This window comes from Oratosquilla oratoria, chromosome 31 (genome assembly GCF_046742065.1).
Source record: "Oratosquilla oratoria isolate Oo_2021 chromosome 31, ASM4674206v1, whole genome shotgun sequence".
NCBI classification, from domain to species: Eukaryota; Metazoa; Arthropoda; class Malacostraca; order Stomatopoda; family Squillidae; genus Oratosquilla; species Oratosquilla oratoria.
The window spans coordinates 19496451-19521697 of NC_134807.1; the positions used below are offsets into that span (position 1 = coordinate 19496451).

Here is a 25247-nt window from a genome sequence, read left to right on the forward strand (position 1 = left end):
CGCAGAAAACGGAGGATGTTTACAATCATCTCTTGGCAGAAACAAGTGTTGATCTTTTTAGAAAAGCTGGGAAGAAATGCTACTTGGCACACTTTATTCTTTGGAAAATGTTAGCTCCGCTGCAGAAAACGGAGGATGTATACGATGATCTCTTGGCAGAAAAGCAGGGAAGAAATGCTTCACCAATATATAAATTAGAGACTATATGATTTTTGACAGAGCAGCCCTCACTCTCTACGAGAGTCGCTCGTGTAGATCTGGCCGGATAGGCATCCAATCTATGCTCAGAAGAACCTCTAATCAGAAGGCCTAGTATTCAGATCCGATTTTTTTTCAATGTTAGTTATAGTATCATCTAAATAAAAAAAAACTTTTGGATTTTGCAGAACTTTCGTTATGGCAAGCATCTTAAGTTCACACCCATGAGGTTAGGTTAGGTTAGGTGGAAATATCTTCGTCAGGGACAAAAGAGCGTCACTAGGTTTGGGAATAAATTAAAAAGACTACATACTTTAAGGATTTCAATATTTTTTTAAAACATCAACTACTGGAATAGTAAGAAAAGGGGAGTAAGTTCAATTAGAAAAATAATAGAATTATAAACGATCTGAAGCCAAATTTAGTTGATGGAGAAAGAGACAGAAACCCCCCAAAAAAAGGAACGTATGTCCTTCATACACACACACACACGCACGCACGCACACACACACACGGTGGTGCAGTGGTTAGAGTTCTCGGCCACCACTACGGCGGTCCGGGTTCGAATCCCGCCCAAGGCTGAAATAATTCCAGTATCGCTGTGGAGCGAGCCGTTACTCCAACTCTTGTGGGCGGGGAGTTGGGTGTGCGTGCGTGTAAGGTCACAACATTGCCCATATATCGGTCAAATATGAGCTCTGAGCTCTCTTGCGGGAGGGTAAAAATTGTCGCTCACGAGTCCTACACGTGATCCAAGACCATGGTGAATCTCTCTCTTTCACACACACACATCTATTCAGGAGGTATTCATCGGTCGTCAGCTAACGCACAGTAAATTGCCCATCGATATTTAGTCTAAGGTGTTAACAAGCCGTCAGGAGTAGAGATCGTAATTATTCTTCCAGTCGTAACACAAATAACAACCCATTTTCGGTGCCAAACTAGTTACAAATCCCAAGCTAAAGCAGCTACTCGAAGCGAGAACAAACAAGCGCTCTGATTGGTCAATAGAGAAGTAAGTCGCAACTATTGACCAATAGAATGAAAGTTCTTATCTATCGTACCTGTTTTCAAACCCGCGGTTTGAAGAATATTTGATTTGTTAAGGTCGTCGTCTTAGCTGCTCGCTATTTGTTGGAACAATTAGGTCACAAAACTTCCTGGATCCATGAATCACTTTTTCTTCATCATTAATATCTATGTCTTCTAACTTCACTGTTCTACCACTAAACAAAATATAATAATAGATATAATAATAAATATAAATAATAATATATAATAAATATAAATAATGAATATAATAACAAATATAAAATATAATAAACAAAAACCTAGATGGTCTGATCCGCCGACACATCTACTTTTTAATAAAAAATAGATAATCGAGAAGACACAAACACACTTCCAAACAAGACTTCTTAGGTAACTAGACAGACTCTGCATCCTAGACAACTGGAATATAAATGAAATCAGATGCACTAGCATTGTAAAATGTTCATGTTTACTAAGCTTATACATTCATTGTTTATCTTCTTTTATCATAGATTTTTTTTTCTTGCTCCACGATATTTCTATATATTTAGTGTAATACACGTGTACAAAACACACACATGCAAGGATCATTGGTCAGAGTAGAATGAAAATAACAGACGAGTTTCAAACGTTCTAGCCAAGAGCAGTAGGACATCTCTCGCATGTAAGTCAAACTATCGTGTGTAGGATGGCATGAATATATAAAATTTAAATGTTGAAGTAGGATGAAAATTAAATTCAAAGTGTATGATGACAACCTACAGACACAACTCAATGTTGGTACCACCGGCTAGAGTAGGATGAAGATGACAGGTGCTTTTCATACGCTTTAGTCAGTGTTAGTCCAGAATGGCATCTCGCAAATGTAAATCAAACGCTTGAATCAAAATATTGTGTAGGGTGACAATTATATAAATTTCAAATCTGAAAATTAAATTCTAAGTGTACAATGACAACGTATAGATAGAATTCAAACGATGTGATCACTGGTTAAAGTAGGATATAAAAGACGAATATCAAATGCTCTAGTCATATTGTCAAGTGCGGTATGACAGTTCATATATAAATCAAACACTATAATCAAAATGTTATGTGCAGGATGAAAATTAAATTCAAATACATGCGTGCACACACACATACACCTGCGGATGTTCAGACAGTAGTTGTATTGCTCAGCCACGCTGATGCGCCGCTACTAGTAGGTTCAGTCTGTCCTCGATGATGTTATTTCTCTCGGCCCAAAAGTGGTAATAGGGCAGCTTTGGTTAATCAGGTACTCCAACTCTGGTGGGCAAGGAGCTGGGTGCATGTATGTGTGTAAGGTGACCTCATGGAAACATACAAGATACTGAGTGGGAAATACGACAGTGAATGCACCGAGGGATCGTTGAAGATGAGGGAAGACGCCATCACTAGAGGGAATTCCCATAAAATATTCAAAACAAGAGCTCGGCTAAATACCAGGAAATACTCTTTTTCCCAACGAGTGGTTGATACATGGAATGATCTGCCAGAATCAATTGTAAGTGTCGGTTCGATTACACTTTTTGAATCCAGACTAGACAATTATTGGAAAAAACAAGAGCAAAGATATAATTATCGAGCCAAAATAACCACCACACGCAGCCATAGTGAATGTACTGAGGCTGCAGCATTGGAGTCACAGGCTCATTAGGGCCTCTTCCAGAAATTCGTCCATGTAATTAAGGTATACGAGCTCTGAGCTCTCATCCAGGAGAGCAATAGCTGTCGATCACGAGTCTGTAACGTGGTCCAAGGCCGTGGTTTACCACGCGTACACGCACAATAGATAACACCTTTTTGAAATTCCTTCCTGTGGATTCTTTTTATGATTATATCTAGTTTATTATGGGTGGGGAACAGGGACGGCCCTTTATCCACGAGGAGCTAAATAGGTGGAGGGTGAGTGCATTCTTCAACTGGCCACCTCCCTTATAAAGGGGAAAGGCCCTTTAGGTGTATAAATAATATAAACATGTATGTCCATATATCTAAAAAGGTTTTAGCAATGAGTTTCATAAACAATATGGATTCACAAACTTGTACTGAATATTTATACGTGCACAGGTAAATTATACTTGTACATCCATAATGTATACATTTATTGTTGGATTATCTAAGGCAGGGGTTCTCATTAGGGGTGAAATTCACCCCCAGGGGGGAGTTTTGGGTTTTCTGGAGGTGAATTGTGACCACAGTAAGTTTACGGGGTGAGTAAAGCAATTATAGGTTTTGGCCTATCTGGCCTGTCACCTGGGCTGGAATTATACCTGTGCTGACCCAAGTTGATCTTAGGATTAGAAAAGTGTTACGCCTGTTAAGTAGTTCATTATAAATTAAAAGAACTATCTTACTTTTATTCAATTTTATATATCTATCAATAATTTCAATTTGCATTTAATTTGTAAAACTTCACTATAAACATAATCCATGTAAAATTATAAATGTATATACAGGTAGTCGTCGACTTACGACCTATGCGACTTACGACTGATCGACTTTACGACCACGAGATAGTGCAATAATATTTAACATTTAATAGAGTAATAGAATTGCAATGTTATGCCTGGCAGTGCAGTACAATTACTTTGCACGCCGCGAGACGTGAGTACGGTAGTTTTGGCAGGTTACCGGCAGCGTCAGCTTCCCTCTCATTCAGGAGCATGTGGTATTTCTGACTTCATTCATGACAAGGATTATATCTTTAAATTTTTTGTGCCTACCAAGAAACAAAGAAAGGTTATTGATCTTGACACGAAAATGAAAGTGATAAAACATTATGAAGGAGGGAAGAAAGTTAATGTGATAGCACGTGAACTTCAGTTATCACATTCTACAGTGTCGATAATTTTAAAAGACAAAGAGAGGATCTCAATTTTGCCTTGGATTTTATATTTTGATATGTTTTGCAATTAATAAAATGTAACAGTAAAACTTTTTTTATGCCAAGTCTGTTGTCGATAAGAATGAATATGTCCGGTACAGCATTTTGTATTTTTATGTTTTGCAATATTTTCGGTACAGTACGTAAACGAAAAGAATGTTTTGAAATATTTTTTTCCTAATTTTGCCTTGCATTGTGTATTTTTATGTTTTGCAATTAATAAAATGTAACAGTAAACTGTTTAATAAAATCCTATCATCTTTGACCTATGATATACTGTATTTTTTAACATTTTTATTATTCTATCATCAGACTTTCTTTAGGAAACGTATGCATACTGAATAAAATCTTATCATCTTTGAGCTACGTTAATATTCATTATTCTTTTTATAATTGTCGTTAGGAAACGTAGCCTAGGCCTACGCATACTGAATAAAGTCCTGTCATCTTTGACCTACAAATACTTTTTTGTTGGTTAAATTAAAATCATTGTACTGTATAGTTTACATCTTATTAATTGCAAAACATTAAAAATACTAAATGCAAGGCAAGATTAGGAATTTTTTTTTTATTTCAAAACATATTCTTTTCGATTACGTACTGTACCGAAAATATTGTTATCGACAACAGACTAGGCTTAAGTATGCTACGTTTCTCAAAGAAAATAAAATAAAATCATAAAAAAGGTTTAAAAAATACTGTACAACATAGTTCAAAGATGCTAAGATTATTTCAGTATGCTAAATATAATATAGAATATACATGTATACAGTAACAAAAATAATATTGAAAGGGTAATATATACTGTATATATATAAAGTCCGACTTGCGTCCAGATCGACTTACGACCTGTCTGTCGGAACCGAACTCGGTCGTAAGTCGACGACTACCTGTATACTAATTTGGAAAAAATAAAAGGATTTTTAGTAATATTTGCATACCATTTAGAATGCACCTTTTGAAACAATCTTGGGAAGGAGGGGGGGGGAATGACATTCTGACAAATGGTGAAAGGGGTGCATGGGGCAAGCAAGGCTGAGAATCCCTGGTCTAAGGTATCACTGAGTTACAATAATGGAGTAACAGATGACAAACCTTTTTGATTCCTGTGCAAAGTCCTTTACCCCAGCTATGTTGTATATGTTTGAGTACTGCAAGTGTTGTGTAGTCTGTCAAGATGTGTGTGGTTATGTACAAGACAGCCTGGCACATGGAAACCTATATATAGGGAAAACAAGGTAGCATTAGGAGGTCCCTACACGGCTATGGGATTAAAAAAACTTTAATAACAGGTTCTCTCATTAATAGCATGCCAGGTTGGCCCGATATAGGCTGGTTCATGAATGTCATACAATTCCAAGAACTGGTTTGTACAAAGTGGTAAAAACCAGCTGAATCTTGCCACTGCCCCTGCATCAGGTCCTCCTACTCAGAGGCAGAAGACACCTACATCTTGGGGAAAAATGCCTCCACCTTTCCTCACACCCACTGGGGGTTTGTAGCCCTATAGGCTAGCACCCATCCCTAGAAGAGGCTTAGTATCTTAACTTGGAGATCTTCAGTTCTGACCAGTGGCGGTTTCCAGCTTTCTAGGTGTTATAAGGATTTTACCTTGTATAGGGGACCCTCAGGGTTTTATTCTGGCTGTTGCTATGCAATTTTATTCATCCCTTTGATAGCAATGGCATTCTACCCTACTTCAAGTAACTTTTCCTGTATATTGAGTGATGTGTTTCCTTTTATTTTGGTTGTCACCTGGTTGTTCTCTTCCATCTTGGCACCCCTTCATAGTCATATTTACCTTGTATGTTTGTGTACATCTACACGTAATTAAGCAAGAGTCCTGTGCTTATCCTCCTGTGAGGATAGGCTGTTCATTTCTTTGGGTGCAATGGAAAAAGGAACTATTACCAACCAAAATAGGAATATGTTCCCCAGGCTGTCTGGCTGAGCAGTCCCATCTCCCCGAGGAATGCCACGGCTGGAATGGGGTTTTCCAATAAATCCCTTGAGTGTATGTAGTGCTGTTGGTGTGCATAATTGTGTACAATGCAGTCTTCCATAATGTGTTGAATAATATGGGATGCTGGTATGGTGGTATCTATGTCATGGGTCCACCCCCCCAACCCCCAGAAGTTGGGGGTCAAACCATCACTAGAAGTCTTTGCCACCCTCCAGGGTGGCACATGTCTCTGGGAGCAGCTTTGGTTGCCTGGGGCAAGTGCCAAAATAAGAAGACTGTGTTGCATTCTTAACTCATTTGCAGACAGAGGGAGGACTTCTTTTGGGACATGAACAAAAAATATAAAATTCAATTGATATTACTTCTCAATTTGTTTCCCAAAATAGTTTATTTATTTATTTATTTATATATATATATAGATATAGATAGATAGATGCAGGTAGCAGGGGGAATGAGATTTCCACTAAATGTGAATTTCCAAGAATGTCTGTCTGACTACCCAGAATTGAGGTGCAGCAGTCTTGAGGTGCCTTGAACTCCAGTGCCCTCCTCTCCTTTGAGAGGAAGGTTTTGGCAGGCATTTTGTCCAGTGGCATTATTGTTCATCAGCATTATCAACTCAGGCCTAAAACTCTTCTCCTTGATTATCTTGTTATTAAGGTCATCAGGAAATGCTGCTGCTGCATCATGGCTGACAGAACTAGATTCCCTTATCATAATGAGGTTGTACAGGGAGAGGTACCTTCTAAACATGGAAATCATAATGGGGGATGGAGGAATATAATGATCAAATCTATGAACATTGAACCCATGAATAGCAGGGAAGCAGGGTTTACCTCTACATGTGTGTAAACATGCATTCACACTGTTTCCATACAGATAAATAAATACTTGGAATGACTTAGGAGATATAGTCCAAGCAGGAACATTATATGAATTTGAATCTAAGTATGATAGATGGAAAATAAAGGCCCAAATTGGAACCACACATGAATTTGAAGCTAGGTATGATATATACAAATACATGAATTCATATATATATTTATTCTTATATATTATACAAATTAAATTACTGGAAGTTTTGTAGCATTTGTGAAACCTGTGGCGAGGAGGCACAACCAGGACACGTGTGTACGGTTTCATGGAGAAATAAATCACACTCAAAGCAAAACACTTCTCTGCATGTTCTGCAAGTATATACCTGTAACAAAAAATGAAAAAATGAAGACATCAAACCTAAACAATGTTTAATAGATATATTCGGAGAATATGCATAGATGCCACCAATCTGTGCATAAGACAAGGGTTTTACTAGATTTATAGGAACCCATGCTCCCAAGTTTCAAAAAATTACATACATACATACATATACCAAGGCTTTTTTCCCCCTTACCAGGGGGGTAGCCAAAAAGGACAAGGCACAAAAATATTCCCACCCATTTCATCCCCGAAAACACTCCACACCCCTCCACCCTCCCTCCCATCTTAGCACCTCCTAGATCACGGGTCATCCCTGCACCCTGTCCACTGCCCTGGGTCAGAAGCAGTGTCGCAGGACACAGCACATCCACAGCAAGGCCGCTTCATTAAATCGGCGACCCCCCCTCTCCGTCCCCCCATATAAAGGAGAGGACGGGGAGAAATCCCTTCGGGCTGCGTCAAAAATTTTTGCTCACACTACCTCACCCCCATTCCCCCGTCCAATCCACCTCATGCATCACAACATTTTCCATATACAACCATTCTCCATTCACCCCTGTCTTCTGTCCTCTCCCGTCCTCCCTCAACCGACACTCCCCCCTTCCCCAAAGCCCCCTCCACCCCATCCATCCATCTCACCCCAGGACGTCCCCTCATGTTCACTCCCCCCACATCTGCCTTCCATACCTCCTTTACTAGTCTTTCTTCACTCATTCTTTCCATGTGTCCAAACCATCCTAATACTCTTTCATCCACCCTATCTCCCAGCTCCCTTTCCACCCCTGTTCTCCTCCTCACTTCCTCATTTCTCACTCTATCTAGCCTAGTAACCCCCATCATACTTCTCAGACACTTCATCTCAAACACATTCAAATTCCTTCTCTCTTCCTCTCTCATGTTCCATGTTTCTGCTCCATACAGTGCTGTTGGCACAATCACTCCTTCATACAGTCTCCTCTTAGCATCCATTCCCAGATTCCTATTCCTCATTACACTTTTTAAACCACCAAGGCATTTACTCGCTTCTCTCAATCTACATTCTACCTCCACCTTCACTCCACCTTTTCCTGCCACATTTGCACCCAAGTATCTAAAACTATCCACTTCCTCCAGTTGCTCTCCCTTAATGCTCACTTCCAGATTACTGCCACTTTCACCCCTTGTACATCTCATCACCTTACTTTTACCCACATTTATCTTCAGCTTTCTTCTATCACACACTCTCCCAAACTGTCACCAGCTTCCTCAATCCCTCCTCCGATCCTGCCACAAGCGCAGTGTCGTCCGCAAACAACAGCTGGCTCACCTCCCACTTTTCTCCATTTTCTTTAACCATCTCCAACCCCAGACCCACTATCCTTGCATTCACCTCTCGCACCACCCGATCCATGCATAAGTTGAACAGCCAGAGTGACATAACACATCCCTGACGAAGTCCCACCTTTACCTCAAACCACTTACTCTCTCCATTTCTAATCCTGACACAAGCTCTACTACTCTCATAAAAACTCTTGACAGCTCCGAGAAGCTTTCCTCCTATCCCGTATATCCGCATAACCTCCCACAGTGCCTTTCTGTCTACCCTGTCGTAAGCCTTTTCCAGATCCATAAAGGCCCAAAAAACATCCTTCCCCTTTCCTATAGCTTTCTCACATATCTGTCTTACCACAAAAATCTGATCTACACCTCTACCTGTCCTAAACCCACACTGTTCCTCACCAATTACTCCCTCTGCTCCTCTCCTAATCCTCTCAATCAAGATCCTCCCATAAGTCTTCCCAACTACACTTAACAAGCTAATCCCTCTGAAACTACTACATTCACACTTGTCCCTCTTTCCCTTGTAAAGTGGAACTATACAGGCACTCCTCTGGCATTCTACCTTCTCTCCAGCAAACATTAAATAACCTCACCAACCAGTCCATCATCACTATACCTCCTTTTTTAAGACATTCTGCATGGCATCCATCCAGACCAGGTGCCTTACCTACTTTCATCATCTTAACTGCTGCCTTCACTTCATCCTTCCTTATTTCTCCTCCATTCTCCTCACTCATCACTCTCATTTTCTTAGCATTTCCCACTGCAGCTATCTTTCCCTCCCTATCCTCCTTCACATTAAGCAACTCCCTAAAATATTCTGCCCATCTTCCCCTTACTGCCTTCTCCTCCATTATCATCTCTCCATCTGCACCTTTTACCTTTTCTTCCCCACTTGATTTGCCTCCTCTTCCTCTCTTAATTTCTTTCCAAAACATCTTTTTATTACTTTCAAAATTTTCTGTCATACTCTTACCCCATTTTACATCTGCTCTCCTCTTTGCCTCCTTTAACTTTTTCTTTACTTCTCTTTTCTTTTCCCTGTACGTCTCATATGACTCCCTCGTCCTACTTTGTAACCAATCTGTGAAAGCTCGCTTCTTCTCTTCTACAACCTTCTTCATTTCCTCATCCCACCATTCACTACCCTTCCTTCTATTTCCTCCTGACCTTCTTGTTCCACACACCATCCTTGCACACTTTGTGACTCCCTCCTTGAACCATCCCCATTCCTCCTCCACTCCTTCAGCTTCCTCTTGTACTCCCTCTCCTTTTCCTCTTCGTTTAGAGAGTTCACTCCAAGCACCTCCCTACCTTTTGTCCCTTTCCTCTTCCTCCATCTGTCCTCCACTCTCAACTTACCTTCCACCAAAAAATTATCTGATATTCCCCCACCCTCTCCCCTTAGCACATGTACATCCCTAACTCTTCCTATCATAATCCTATTTACCACTACATAGTCCATTAAAGCTCTATCTACCACCTTTCCCTCCACCACCCTCTCCCATGTGTACTTATGCTTGACTTTCTTCCGAAACACTGTATTTGCTATCATCAACTCTCTTTCTAGACACATTTCCACCATCAACTCTCCACTACGATTCTTTCCTGGAACTCCACATTTCCCAACCACTCCATCAATTGGCTCCTTTCCTACCCTAGCATTAAGGTCTTCCAGTACTATTACATTTACACTTCTCCCTAAACCCTCTATGCACTCATTTAAATCTATCCAAAAGGCCTCCCTTTCTTCTACATTCTTCTCACTGCCAGGCCCATATGCACTTACAAAAACCCACATCTCCTTTCCCAGTTTCACCTTCATCCACATTATCCTTGAAGAAACCTCTTTCCACTCCACTACACATTTACCTATCTCTTCATTTACTACTATAGCCACCCCTTCTCTCCACTGCCCTCTCTTCACTCCTGATAACCTCCCACTTACACTCCCCAAGAGTTGGGGGCCAAACAGCAGCAACTACCCCTGGCCATCAGCTCTACGCAGATGGCACCGATCCCCGAGGAGGAGCTACGCCTACCTGGGGGAGTACCACAATCCTTTTTTTTCCAACACACAATGTTACGTTTTTTCTGCACTGAGGGGTCATTTTCCGGCGATCACCCCTCTTCTTCTACTTTTAGCCGGAGATGTAGAGAGCAATCCTGGGCCCACCACAAAATACACATGCCCAACATGCTCTAAACCCATTACTTCGAGCAGACAGACAAAGGGCTCAGTTCAGTGCAATATGTGCAAAAACTGGGCCCACCTCACTTGTACAACACTTGCTGACACAAACCAATACACAAACACTTGGACATGTTCTACCTGCCCTCCAGTAACCCCAATCCCACCTCCCCAACCACAGCCAACACCCTTACCCACTCCCAATTTCCCTTTGCCCTTACCCCCGATTAGTACTCCCCTTCCTTTGTCCCCGATCTCTCCTTTCCCCCCCTCTGACCCAGATCCTACACCTTCCCCACTACCACCCCAACCTCAACCCCAAACGGCAACATACAACACATACAAAACACACAACATCAACATATTACAACACAACATTGACGGAATTAACACTAAAAAACATGAACTTGAACACTTTCTCAAACAACACAACATACACATTGCAATTCTACAAGAAACAAAATTAAGACACTCACACAAAACACCATCATTTCATAATTACACCACCATCAGACAAGACCGGACTGACGGCAATGGCGGTGGACTCATCACCCTGATCCACCATTCCATCTGTTTTGTGGACACAAGTGCCACAACCAAAATTCTCCTCCCTACCACAGATAACACAACTGAAACCCAATCCATTCGTATCCGCACAGGCAACAATTCAACACTAACAATAGTTAACATGTACATTCCCCCCCAATCATCCCCCACAGTTCCAAACACCTTCAGACCTCAACTCAGCCAACTAACCTCAATCCCCAACCTGATCATGGGTGGTGACTTCAACGCCAAGTCGTCTGCCTGGTTTGTCGACAACCCTGACACAGACAGAGGGCTTGATATACAGATTCAATTCGACTCATTGACTATCATGAACAACACGCATAATCATACACATATCCCATACCAAGCCCTCTACACTCCCTCCTCTCCTGATATCACCTTTTGCTCCCCCTGCCTAACCCCAACAACATCATGGAGAGTGGTCGGAGCCCTTGGTTCTGACCACCTTCCAATCATCATCACCACCAAAACAAGATGCACCCCAGCTGGCCACAGACACACTTACACCAATTACAAGAGAGCTAACTGGGAAGCCTTTAATGAAGAGACAGAACAACATTTTGAAACACTTAACAGTACACCAATCACAAACATAAACAATGCTGTGCACGCTTTTAATACAATCATACAAAACGCAGACAAGAGATACATCCCTAGAGGCAACAGAAAATCACACAACCCCAACTTCACACCAGAAATCCAAGGCCTCATCAGACAACGTGACACACTTAAACACGATACCCCCACACCTATCCCTCAAAACATAGCAGACCAAATACAAACACTAAACACTGTGATTGCCAATAAAATACATGAACAAAAAACACAAAATTGGCAAAACTTTATCAATACACTTGATCACAAAACAAACACCAGCAAATTGTACAAAACACTCAACAGCATCACACTATCCAACACTAACACTACACGCTCTCTCGCAGCAATAATCACAACAACAGATAATCTACCCTCAAACAGACAACAAGCAAACGCACTCATACGTCATTTCGCACAGACGAGCCATCTTACATCTCACCCTGACGACCGACGCACCATTCGACGTAAGAAAGACTTTCCCACAGACTCAGACTATACACCCTTCATAGACAGTCAGACAAAACTCATAATGCATAGTCTCAAGCACTCATCTGCCTGTGGCCCTGATAACATAAGCAACATCCACCTAAAACACATTGGACCACAAGGTATACACGCACTCACAAACATTGCAAACTACAGCTATTCACACAACACTATACCCGACATCTGGAAGCATGGTAAAATAATCACCATTCCAAAACCGAACAAAGACCCAACAATCCCAACATCGCACCGCCCAATCACACTTCTCTGCACCCCCTCTAAAGTCATTGAACGCCTAATACTTAAACTTGTCACACCATATATTCCCCTTGCTGACTCACAACACGGTTTTAGGCCACTACACTCCACAAACACTCTTCTGACAAACCTCACACAAAGAATTTTAGATGGCATCAATTCAGATAGGCCCCACCACAGAACACTTCTTATAACATTGGACATTAGTAAAGCTTTTGATGCTATCCCCCGCCACAACCTAACAAATAAAATATATAACACAGACATGCACAATAACACCAAAAGATGGCTGGCCAATTATCTGGCAGGCAGGAATGCTCATGTGTCATATAATGGCCAATCATCGCACATCAGAAACATTAAGAACGGAGTACCACAGGGCTCAGTTCTATCCCCCACATTATTTAATCTATACATGCATGACTTACCCACGCCAGACACCTCAGAAATACAAATCTCTTCCTACGCAGACGACATAACTATCACATGCACACATCGTAACACAGACAAAGCTGCAGAAATAATCCAGCCTTACCTTAACACACTCAACACATGGTTCATCACAAACAGACTCAAAATAGCTCCAACCAAATCTACAGCAACACTTCTCACCAACTGGACAAAAGAACACAAATACATACCTCATCTCTACATCAACAACACTCTAATACCACACACAAACACACCGAAAATTCTTGGTGTAACATACGATACATCCATGTCTTTCAAACAACACCTCACAAACATAAAAAACAAATGCACACCTAGACTTAACGCACTCAAGTCAATCACTGGAACAACATTTGGACAAAACAAAGAAACTAATATAACAATATACAAACAATGCATACGCTCAGTGATGAATTATGCGAGTCCTGCATGGGCTCCTAATCTCAGTGAGACACACCACAACACCCTTCAAATCATACAAAACAAAGCCCTAAAAACAATTACAGGCTGCACAAATACATCACCTACAGACCATTTACACCATGAAACAAAAGTCCTCAAAGTCAAGGACCACCTCGACATGAGAGGCACACAAACACTTGCTGCAGCCACCACAAACACATCACACCCGCTACACTACATAGCAGAACACCCACACACTCCAAGAAACATTAAAACTACACCCATAGACCTTTATTACACACAGATACTCTCTTCTCTTCCTCCACAACCACCAAATACCAGCCTCCGGAAACATATTCATAATCATATCACTCACCGCTCCATTAACACACTGAAAGACAACACACTGCTACATGCCAGACCCCCTGATATCCACCCTTCTGAATCCTCTCTCCCACGTAAGGACAGAGTCCACTTGGCCAGACTGCGATGCGGTCACCACCCAGCACTTCTAAGCTACCAGAAGAGGCTGGACGACCGTGTTGTGAACAGCTGCCCAGGATGTAACACTTCACCCCATACCATACAACACATAATGGAAGACTGCATTATACACAATCATGCACGCAAACAACACAACATACACTCTATAAAGGATTTGTGGGAAAACCCAGTTTCGGCTGTGGCCTTCCTTGGGGAGACGGGACTGCTCGGACAGACGGGACTGCTCGGACAGACGGGACTGCTCGGACAGACAGTCTAGGGAACGACAACAACAACAACAACAACTCCCAAACTTACACTCACCCTTCCCTTTCAATTTTGTTTCACTCAAAGCCAACACATCCATCTTTCTTCTCACAAACATACTACCTATCTCTTCCCTTTTACTCTCATCTGTACCACATCCACGCACATTAAAAGACCCAAACCTTAGGGTGCTGGACCGAGGCCCTCCAGCCCCTCTTATGCCTCTGCCTTTTTTTCTAGGAATGTGCCCTGTAGGGCTACAAGGAGAGGGATGCCTAGTCCCAATCCCCATCCCTTTTTTCTCGCCTCTTACGATCCAAGTGGGAATACTTGGTGGCAGTATTCTTTTCCCCCACCACAGGGAATTCCCCCACCATAGAAAAAGAAAATACTCAGAGAAATGGTACAGTATAAAATATTAATAAATATATATATATATATATATATATATATATATATATATATATATATATATATATACACACGAGGTCCATTCAAAAGGTATCCGACCTTGGTCCATAAAAGGAAAAATAATTTACCATTCAGGAATCCATTTTTGTGGCAGTTAACGGCACCCTTACTGCGCATGCATGGAAATTTCAAAAACTGTAGTGCGCGCCAGTTCCCACCTGTTAAGGCTAGAGTGCAGTCATCCAGTACGTACTCGTCGGATTATCGTCCTTACGCAACATGTCGGAGCGCATCGAGCAGCGCTATTGCATTTAGTTCTGCCACAAGCTTGGTGATACGCAAGTGCAAACTATCCAGTAGATTCAGCAAGCTTTTGGCCATGAAGCCATGGGAATAACACAGATAAAGAAGTGGTATAACTACTCCAAGCAAGGACAAACCTCAGTTGAGAGCAAGCCACGGTCTGGCAGGCCATCCACCAGCAGAAACGAAGAATTCATTGCGAATGTTCGTCGAATAGTGGAGGACGACCGTCGTATAACCATCAACGAGATTGTCAGAGAAGTAGGAATAAGCACAGGATCAGTTCATACAATTTTAACCAAAGATTTGGCCATGCGAAGAGTGTCTGCAAAATTTGTTCCAAAGTTGCTGGTGGAACAGCAGAAACAACTCCGCCTGGAAATTGCACAAGACCTGCTTGACTGTGCTAACAGTGATTCTGACTTCATGAAGACCATCATCACTGGTGATGAGACATGGGTGTATGGATACGACCCGGAAATAAAATTTCAGTCATCACAATGGAAGCATCAGACATCACCAAGACCAAAAAAAGCACGACAGGTTCAGAGCAACGTCAAGGTAATGTTGACATGTTTTTTTGACTCCAGTGGTATTGTGCATCATGAATATGCACCAGCAGGAGTATTATCTGGAAGTTATGCGACACTTTCGCGATGCTGTGCGACGAAAACGACCGCAAATATGGGCTGCGCGTAACCATGACAATGCACCTGCTCATTCTGCCTACCTGATCCAAGCTTACCTGGCCAAAAACAACACTCCGCTTGTTCGGCACCCTCCCTACTCTAAGGACTTGGCACCTTGTGACTTCTGGCTCTTCCCTAAACTGAAAACAACCCTTAAAGGGAAGCGCTTTGAGTCGAGAGAGGAAATTATGAGAAAAACGACGGCAAAGCTCTACAACATTCCAATTTCGGCATTCCAAAGATGTTACCAGCGGTGGCAGCACCGCTGGGAGAGGTGTGTGCACTCCCAAGGGAAGTACTTTGAAGTTGAGTGAATAAAAGTTTTGAAATGTACACAAGTCTTTTCTTTATGGACCAAGTTCGGATACTTTTTGAATGGACCTTGTATATATATATACAGTATATATATATATATATATATATATATGTGTTTATATATATATATATATATATATATATATATATATATATATATATACATACATACATATAGTGGCCGCGAAAAGTTTGGGCGCAAAATTATAGGCGCCCCAACTTTCCCCTAAACTCAAAACATGCGAAAAATACAACTTTCCACACAAACTTTTCGCTATTTTTCAATGCTAGCGTTTGTACCCGTATTTAGCCGAGACAATACACACTATTTGGCAACTCTGTTTAGGCGCACTCGATGTCACATGGAGTCACTTTCTAAACATCTCTCACGGAGAGTAGTCTTTTTTTTGTGGTGGTCTCTGTTTTTGTGCCTTGATATCTCCGTAATGGGAATTCGTAAAGAGCTGGAAAGAGACACAGTTGTTACAATCATAACCCTCTATAAGGAGGGTTATAAGTGTAAAGATATTGCTACTCGTGTGGGAATTGGAGTGTGTCAAGTGCAAAAGTGGACCAAGAAATTTCGAGACGAAGGAAGTGACATCATTCGTACTCCAAAGCATCGCTCTGGTCGGCCAAGGAAGATATCAAATCGTACTTCTACGGTTCTAACTGCCTCCTAATAACCGTAGGATTAAATGAAGCAGCTTCGGTGTGGATGTACTGTGTCTTGCAGCATTTACTTCTGACCCAGGGCAGTGGGCAAGAGACAAGGATGACCCTTCATCCATGAGGAGCTAAGATGAGAGGGGGGAAAGGGTGGTGGATGGGAGTGGAGTGCGTGGGAGTGGGTGAATGCCTTTGACTTGGCTACCTTCCTTATAAGGGGATAGAAGCCCTCGGTATATGGATATGGATAGACACAAGATTTTCTCCTACATAGAAGTGATTGATAGGGTTAGTTTTGGTGCAGTCCAATATAGTATGAACACTTGAATTGCATGTATCTTTTCCTGTGTTTTTGTTTTTGGTTGTAGGATAACTAAGCTGTGGATACTTTAAAAGCCCTCAAGAACTCTTCCTGTAGGCCTACCGTTGCAAATATACTTGTAAAAATGATGCTCAAAACAATGTTACTATTAAAAAACTTACATTTTTATCATTGGAATTAGCAAACTTGGATATGCAACCATAACAATGTGTTCCTTTTGCTTCTTCTATTGGAACTTCTTCAAAATGTTTGAGAGGAAAGAGATGCCTGTAATAAATAAATGAACAAATAAGTAAATACAAAAATTTATATGACAAAATTATATTTTATAACAAATTTCAAAGGCTGTCAGTCAATAAAATCTTGAATTTATCTCACCATTCTACTCTAGAGTAAAGGTACGCAATAAGAAATATTTGCTACATTTTTACCTGAATGATCTGGCAAGATGTGGTGCAGTGATAAGCATCAAACCACAGACCCGACATTCAGCAGGTAAATCACAATATTTGGCTGAACACTGAGGACAGTAGTATCCACGAGTATTGAGGGATGGAAGATCATCTAAATGACTGATGAAACAGTATAACAGTTAAAATTCCACACATACAAAGCTACTGTATTAATCACAAACAGCATCAATACTTTTAACAAGTTTGTCATCTAGCAAAAATTTTAAAGGGATTGGTTCTTAAGTGTGTTCACTTCTTTCAACTGTACATTGGGCCTAACAAACATTACATTCTGTCATATTACCACATGCATAACGCGGGTTTGGCGTCCATGTTGACTTGATGGGGAAACCCAACTTTAATGAGGGTGTGCTCCATCTTGACTGATGCAGGTGGTGGTTCAAGGTGTTCTCCAATGAGTTCTTTCAAGTGTACGTCATTCATACAAACGCCAAAACTTCCTCCCGTTTCTTTTGTTAGCTCCTTGCATATATGAAGTTCAGCAGCAAGACCAATGCAGGATACACGAATATTGTTTTCCTTAACTTTCTGTAAAAAATATTTTTAGAAATTTAATGATTTGACTGTGTAACTTTCTCTAAATGTTTTAATACATACATACCAAAGGGCCTTTTCCATTTTAAGGGGTTGATAGAGTTAAAGTACATATCCTACACACGCCCAAGGCCATTCATCACCCCTCTCATCTTAGCACTTTGTGGGTGAACAGTCATCCCTATCCCTTGCTATAATGCTTGGACCATTTTCCTGACGCATTTGACAATACGCAGGTGGCCGTCTTTCAGCAAGGCCAAGTCAGTGAACAAATGGTTGGATGATTGTGTGATTGAGTAAATCAGAAACTGGCCTGGTAATAGCCCAGACATAAATCCAATTGAAAACTTGTTGGAGATAGTGAAACATGATTTACAGGGGGAAAAATGTCTCAACTCTACCCAAGCAGGAATCTTGGGCAATATTACCATAGGATACACCTCATAACCTTACCCTTTGTCCCAAAACACCTGCAGAAGGTTATCAAGGAGAAAGGGTGTCCCACTAAATATCAACTGCGAGTGAAGTAGCCAAAGCTATTATATTTTCTCTTTTATTAATACTTATTTGACAATGTTGGTGTGTTTTCCAGGTTTTTCAAATCCTATATTGAGCACTGTACTACTCGAACATCTACAGCAACTTTTAACCTGTACCCGACAACACATCAATACAAAAACATATTCACACCCAGATCACAAAACACTCTCCAAGACTGACCACCAAACACCCAGCCTTCTTCATCAATCCCATGAGCTAACTCTCATCAATCACATAAGCTAACTCTCCCATCTTAGTTTAGCCCAGAAAATTGTATTTCTTCCTTGAGAGACTTTTGGGCCAGTGTGGTAGGTGTTGTCAGTCACACAGGAGCCATAGGTATCCTGCAAGAGACCTAGGGCAATGGAATAATTGATACAGGTCACTTTAGATCTAGCCTAAAATACCTGTGACAGACACCAGTTGACAAAAATGCAACTACTACACAGATGATACAAAATACCTGATACTACACTGCCATACTCCTATTATTTCCAGACAGGGATATAAAATCTCTCCTACATGAAAGAACCTGAGCAATGGATTAATTAATTTAGTCTTCACTAACTCTGTCATTCATACATCCTCATTACAAACTTACATTGCTTTAATGAGCCCCAGCACATACATTTTCTTTGGTCTACCTCTTGTCAATTCCATATTCAAATTATAATGAGACCACTGTAATAAGGTGAGGAGCATATGCCAGAGGTCATAGTATGACCTCTGCCATATGCTCTTCACTTTATTATAGTGCAATTCTTAGAATAATTTGAATATGAAATTATATCTGTGATATTATCACCCTTGGTCTATTTGTCTGGACTATTGTTGTTACCTAGACTGTCTGGCTGAGCAGTCCTGGCTCCCTGTGGAACACCATGGCTAGAATGGGTTTTCCCACAAATCCCTTATAGTGTATAATGTTTTGTTGGCGTCTGTGATTGTGAACAATGTAGTCTTCCATATGGTGTTGTATGGTATGTGATGAAGTGTTGCATCCTGGACAGATCTGCAATGTGGTCATCCAGCCTCTTCTTATAGCTTAAAAGAGCTAATGGTGGGCACATCACAGTCCGGCCAGGTGGACCCTGTCCTTTTGGGGGAGAGACGATTCAGAGGGATAGATATCAGGGGGTCTGGCATGCAGCAATGTTTTGTCTTTCAGTTTGTTGAGGCAATGGTGGACTGTTGAGGCAGGTAGCAATTACTGACAGGAATCAGAGAGAATTGTGAGACTTAAATGCATGACCTGTGTGCTTCCAATTACATTATCAGGGCGCTTCTATCATCAGTGCTGACTGCACTGTGAAGAGATGGAAAGTTACCAAAGTGAAACCAATGACAGTTTATCTTAAAGAATGAATCTATACATGTAAAAATGTTGAACAACACATAATATATATTACCTGAGATGTAGTTTGTATTTCACCAGGATCACAGGTGGTTAGTGCAGCAAAAATAACCAGAATTTCCCTTGATGTGTGAGGAGGAAGATGACGTAAGGAGGACACTGCTAATTCTAGAGCATTCTGAAGAGAGGGTTCACCTCTACATGGGGTATCCTTTAACTTTTTAATGGCCTGAAAAAAATTGCAAATATTAGAATATACTATACATGAGAATACACATACATATATATTTTTTGAAGAAAGCACACACTGGACTCAATGTTTGAAGTTTATTCCTACGTTTTAAGCCTTGTCCGGAGTTTGTCTTCATGGCCATACAGTGGCAGCAATAAGAAATCTAGTGTTACAATCTTGGAAAAATACATAAAGGGATTGTAATGGTCATTGGGGTTACCTAATCCAGTGTACTAGGTATGCCCTTTTTATATAGATTTCCTATTGCTGCCACTGTATTACACTGAAGATGAACCCTGAACAGGGTTCAAAACATAGGAATAAACTTCAAAAGACGAGTCCAGTGTGTGCTTTCTTAAAAAAAAAGTTCCTGGATTCCAGCTCTTCATGAAATATATTATATATATATATATATATATATATATATATATATAATATGGATGGGATGAAAAGGGCTTTGAGCAAGAGGGGAATGTCTGTTAAGCAGGGAAGAGAGAAGGTAGGAGATAGGTGTAAGTGGAGAATAACTGTGTATGGATGATATTCTGACTCAGCCTGAAGGGATTTCTCCTTATTTTCTCTATTTTTTGCATGAGAGGATGAGGAGGGAAGGTTGCTGTGTACATGAAGTGGCCCTGCTGTGTATGTACTGTGAATAGATGTATTCCTTCTGACCTGGACAGTGGGCAGGTGACACGGATGACCCTTCATCCACAAGAAGCTATGATGAGAGGTAAACAACAGTTGGTGGATGGGAGTGAATGTGTATCTTGGCTGGCTACCTACTTTATTAAAGGGAAGAGACCTTTGCTTAAAGATAAATAGATAGACATGGAGTTCCCCCTAAATGGGGTCACCATTCCAGTTATCACTAGGACATCCATCCAGTCCCGAAAAGCAAAATCATGTTAGTGGGTGCAGCTGATATCTTCACCCCTGTTTAAAGGAGGAAAGATGAAAGAAGGTACCAGTTGTTTGTTGTTCTTGTACAAAAAAATGTAGAAACCAAAATTTGTGTAAATGAATAATTGAGATCTTGGACCTGAGCCAGAATCTAAATGCTAGACCCTGATACGGTAAGGAAGATGAAGTTCTCAATAGTCAAAAGGGGGGAAGGGCTCCACTGATCCACATTTTCCTCTCGTGTAGATGCAGCCAAAGCAGTCATTTTTACTCTATGCAGTTGGACTGTTGGGGCAGGTAACGATTACTGCTGGGAATTGGAGAGATTTGTGGGATGAAAGAAAAGAGAAGCAAATAAAAACTGGGGAGGAATAATTATTGCAATGAGATTCACCGATTCACTGTTGCTTTGAGTTTCACTAAATGGAAAACTCAGTCCCATAGCAGCTGGCAATGGTTCTTGAACCCTCCCACAGACTTCTTTTGGAAGAAACATTGGACTGTTTTCTGCAATGTACTGATGTGGAACTATTTTTTTTTGTCACTGGTTGACAATGGTAGGAGGTGGGGAACAGTCGACAGTTGTCAGGTTTTTGTGAGTGAAAAGGTGCAATAAATACAATTGAAGTTGATAGAAAAGAGATCTTGGGTCCAGTCTAGAGGGTAAGTGTTAGCTCCTTAGGGCTGAACCTCCTGATATGAAGGCTGTTTGTTTTAAAAATGGGCAGATTCACTGTCTATCTTGTAGGACCACCACATGCAGGTACCTGTCACTGGTCCAAAATGGGGAGGAACAATTTCAGAAATATTTATGGGAAGTTTAAAGATATTTTGGTTTACAAATAAGATAACTGAAAAATTTTCATGAAAGTAGCAGTTGCCGACAAGACTGACGAGTTAAACACCATATGAGGACGGATCCTTTATTTGTACAATGTTTTGCTTGAAAAAGCTGTAATAAGCGAAACGTTAAAATAAAGGCTCCGTCCTCATATGGTGTTTAACTCGTCAATAACTGATAATCATGAAAACAGAGATGACAATGAAGGGAGAACTGGATAAGAGGAGGAAGTTAGAGAAATATGAATAATTCACTTTGAAATACTGTTCAACAATAAACAAAACAAAATCGACAACAGTGCTGAATGCCTAAACAAAAATATTATGAGTACTGCTGAACTTACATCATGATGTCTTTGTGGATTATTGCAGAGTTCACTAAAATTTTTGGCAATCTTGTTATTAGTAATGATGATACCAAGTTGGCCGATTGGATTATGGTCATGAAACTCTGACACAAAGTCATCAAGGAGCTACAAAAAAAGAATCAGTAATTAATGTTGACATACTCTTTAGAAGTCATACAAGGATAATTCTTACACAAAAAAATGTAAAAACACGGGAACCCAAATATATACAACCATTAATCTAATAACAAAAATATCTACAAAGATGGCTTACTTTCAACAAGCAATGCTGCCGTGTAGGTTTCAAATCTTGTTCTGACATTGGCTGGGACATGTCAAGGATAACATACATGTGACGCATGATACCAAGTCGAACACTAGCTTCCCTCTGCATTAGCCTTCTCCTCTTGGCTCTCTGGATCATGTCCGTAATGGAGTGCTCCAGATTACCACTGTCATCTTCTTTAATTTGTTCCCTATACCATATGAAAAAGAGGATACTAATTTGCATCTCTAATCTTATTTCAGAATAGCTAAACTTTGCATCTATGTATGTTGGGGTAACAAGGTCTTCACCAATTTGTTGTCCCAGATCTTGATCTCATTTGTAGGAGACCCATGGCTCTTAGGTTACTGGAAACAGGCATTGGATTGCCCCATAAGTCACTCCAGGAAGAAATACTCTTGTTGTCTTGGTTGGGCTATGGTGGGGCAGTGTCAGATGTGTTTTGGTGTCTTTTGTGTGATCACTGCATTTAGGGAAATTTGTTTCTGTGGGTAGGCCCATTCTGTATTTCTTTTATTTTACTTATTTATTTATTTATTTATTTTTTTTGTGGTGGATGGTCACCAGAATACAGTTGTGGTGGTGTGGTAATTTCTTCTCTTGGGAAGGATTTTTCTATAAAGCTCATGCCTGGAGGGATTTGAAGAAGTATGGAGTTTGGTAGTTGGTTTTGAAGTACTTGTTTTGTGATCAGAGTGCGTATGTTTTTTATATGGATGTGTTGTATAGTGCACATGGTAGGTTGTTACAAATGTTTGATAAGTATACTGCTGTTGTTTTTTTCTATTATCATTTTTCTGGAGGGTGGGGATTTTAGCTGATTGTGTGATGTGAGATCTAGGTGGGTAGGTTTGAGGGTTCTTGCATATGCTTATCATTTTCATGTAGCATTCTTTGGAGAAGATTCTAGGTTCTTTGTACAAATAATTGGGGGTGGTTGTGGTGCACCCTGTTATTATTCTCAATGCTTTGATTTGTACAGTTTGTAGGATGGCTGTTGTCTTGTTGGAAACCATGCTATAGAGGCATGGTCAAGTGTGGGTTTCAAGAACTGTTTGTAGATTGAGTAGTTTCCTTCCAATCCCATGCTTGCTATTGATCTTATTATATCAATTCTCATGTTAATTTTCACTGTCAGGGCCTTGATATATCGGCTAAAGAACATTTGGATATAAAAAGTGAGACCCATTTTTTTACCAATAGGAATGATTTGGCCATTCAAATTTACTATTGGATGGTTCTTTGATTCATGATTGTCTGGGGTGAGCAAAGGTACTTTTGTTTTCTTTGGCGAGACCTCCACTTTACATTGCCTTAACTACTACTTATATTCTAGCTTCTTTAAGTTAGTTTGGATGTTTTTTGCAATTGTATTGTTTAGTCATCTATCAACTATAGTCAACTCCCACTGAATTATTTATTTATTCATTTATCCATTTTTTGTTTGTTTGTAAATATTGGCATAAATAAATGAACTGCACCATATTGTATTGTTGAACTACTGACACCTCGGAGCTTGATGCAAGCTACAAAACTCCATGTTAACCTAATCTAACCATGTTTTATCGTATCTGCAAGTTTGAGAGGACTTAGCTGCATCAATATCAAGATAATCAAGTTACCTAATTTACTGCTGACAACTCGGAGCTTGACTTCAGCTACAAGGCGCATCGTGTATGAAACATAAAAAACATGGCATCTTGTGGCTCAAGTTGTCAGTCATGTCAGTATGTCCATGATACATATATCTTAACATCTCAATATTTACACGACCAAGTACTTTCCAACTTGAGGACAAGATAAAATATGGTAAAGTTCATTTATCTATGGTAATATTAACTAAAATATATGAATTCCATGGGAGTTGACTGTATTTGTCAGTAAATAGTATGACCGCTATTTGTCAGTAAATAGTATGACCGCTATTTGTCAGTAAATAGTATGACCGCTATATGCAAACACCATACACCTTTCACTGCCTCATAATAACAATCCTTAGAGAGTAATATTTTTCCCTGAGTGACCTATGCTATGGGTCTACCAGATGCCATTACCAACCTGGGAGGGATGGGTTTCTTGCAAGAAAGATCTGTGCAAATGAATTGACTGAATGACTGTATCATAATCATTGTATGTCTATCATCTTTATGTTGTGATACATTTACAATTCATGTGATATACTATTTGCCTATCATCCCTATCCCTATCTAATAATCTATAGGGAGGATTTTGAATTCTGTTTGCAAATGTTCTAACTTCTATAGTATAGTAATTGTGGTGGCACTCATGAAATGCCTATATTATTATATATATATTCCATAACTTATTTTCCCAATGATTTCCTTGACTATATGGGGTGGGAGATGGGAATTCTACACTTGATGATTACCCAAATATTTAATATCTATTAATTTATTTTATAATTTTGTACTTACCATGTTTTCTCATATCCACTCTCCCATCTGTATTCCTTGCCTGCTTCTTCTTCGTCCATTTTGATGAATGAAGGTATGCTCACGTGGCTTCTTGACTTGGAGTTTTGGTTAGTACCTACTAAGATCTATTTTTTCTTCACTTGTGGACTATGCAGTCACCTGTCGGATGTCCAATCTTCCTGTACGAGTCGACTTTGGTCGGCGTTTAGTGAGACCGTCCTGTACCATAACAATCCCGCGACCCGCGTTTGTTTACACGAGGAGGACGAGGT

The 25247-nt window shown here is 40.3% G+C and overlaps 1 protein-coding gene across 1 annotated transcript; it reads right to left on the reverse strand.

Annotated features, from left to right (window-relative positions):
* Nucleotides 1-7123: 7123 nt before the first annotated feature.
* Ssl1 (general transcription factor IIH subunit 2 Ssl1) lies at nucleotides 7124-25244 on the reverse strand. Its single transcript, XM_076213381.1, has 8 exons — nucleotides 24976-25244; nucleotides 22529-22730; nucleotides 22252-22380; nucleotides 19988-20161; nucleotides 17788-18032; nucleotides 17463-17603; nucleotides 17193-17298; nucleotides 7124-7299 (listed from the first exon to the last, which is right to left on the reverse strand). Exons 1-8 carry the CDS (start codon nucleotides 25032-25034, stop codon nucleotides 7168-7170), a joined length of 1188 nt encoding a protein of 395 aa, XP_076069496.1. The 5' UTR covers nucleotides 25035-25244; the 3' UTR covers nucleotides 7124-7167.
* Nucleotides 25245-25247: the final 3 nt, after the last annotated feature.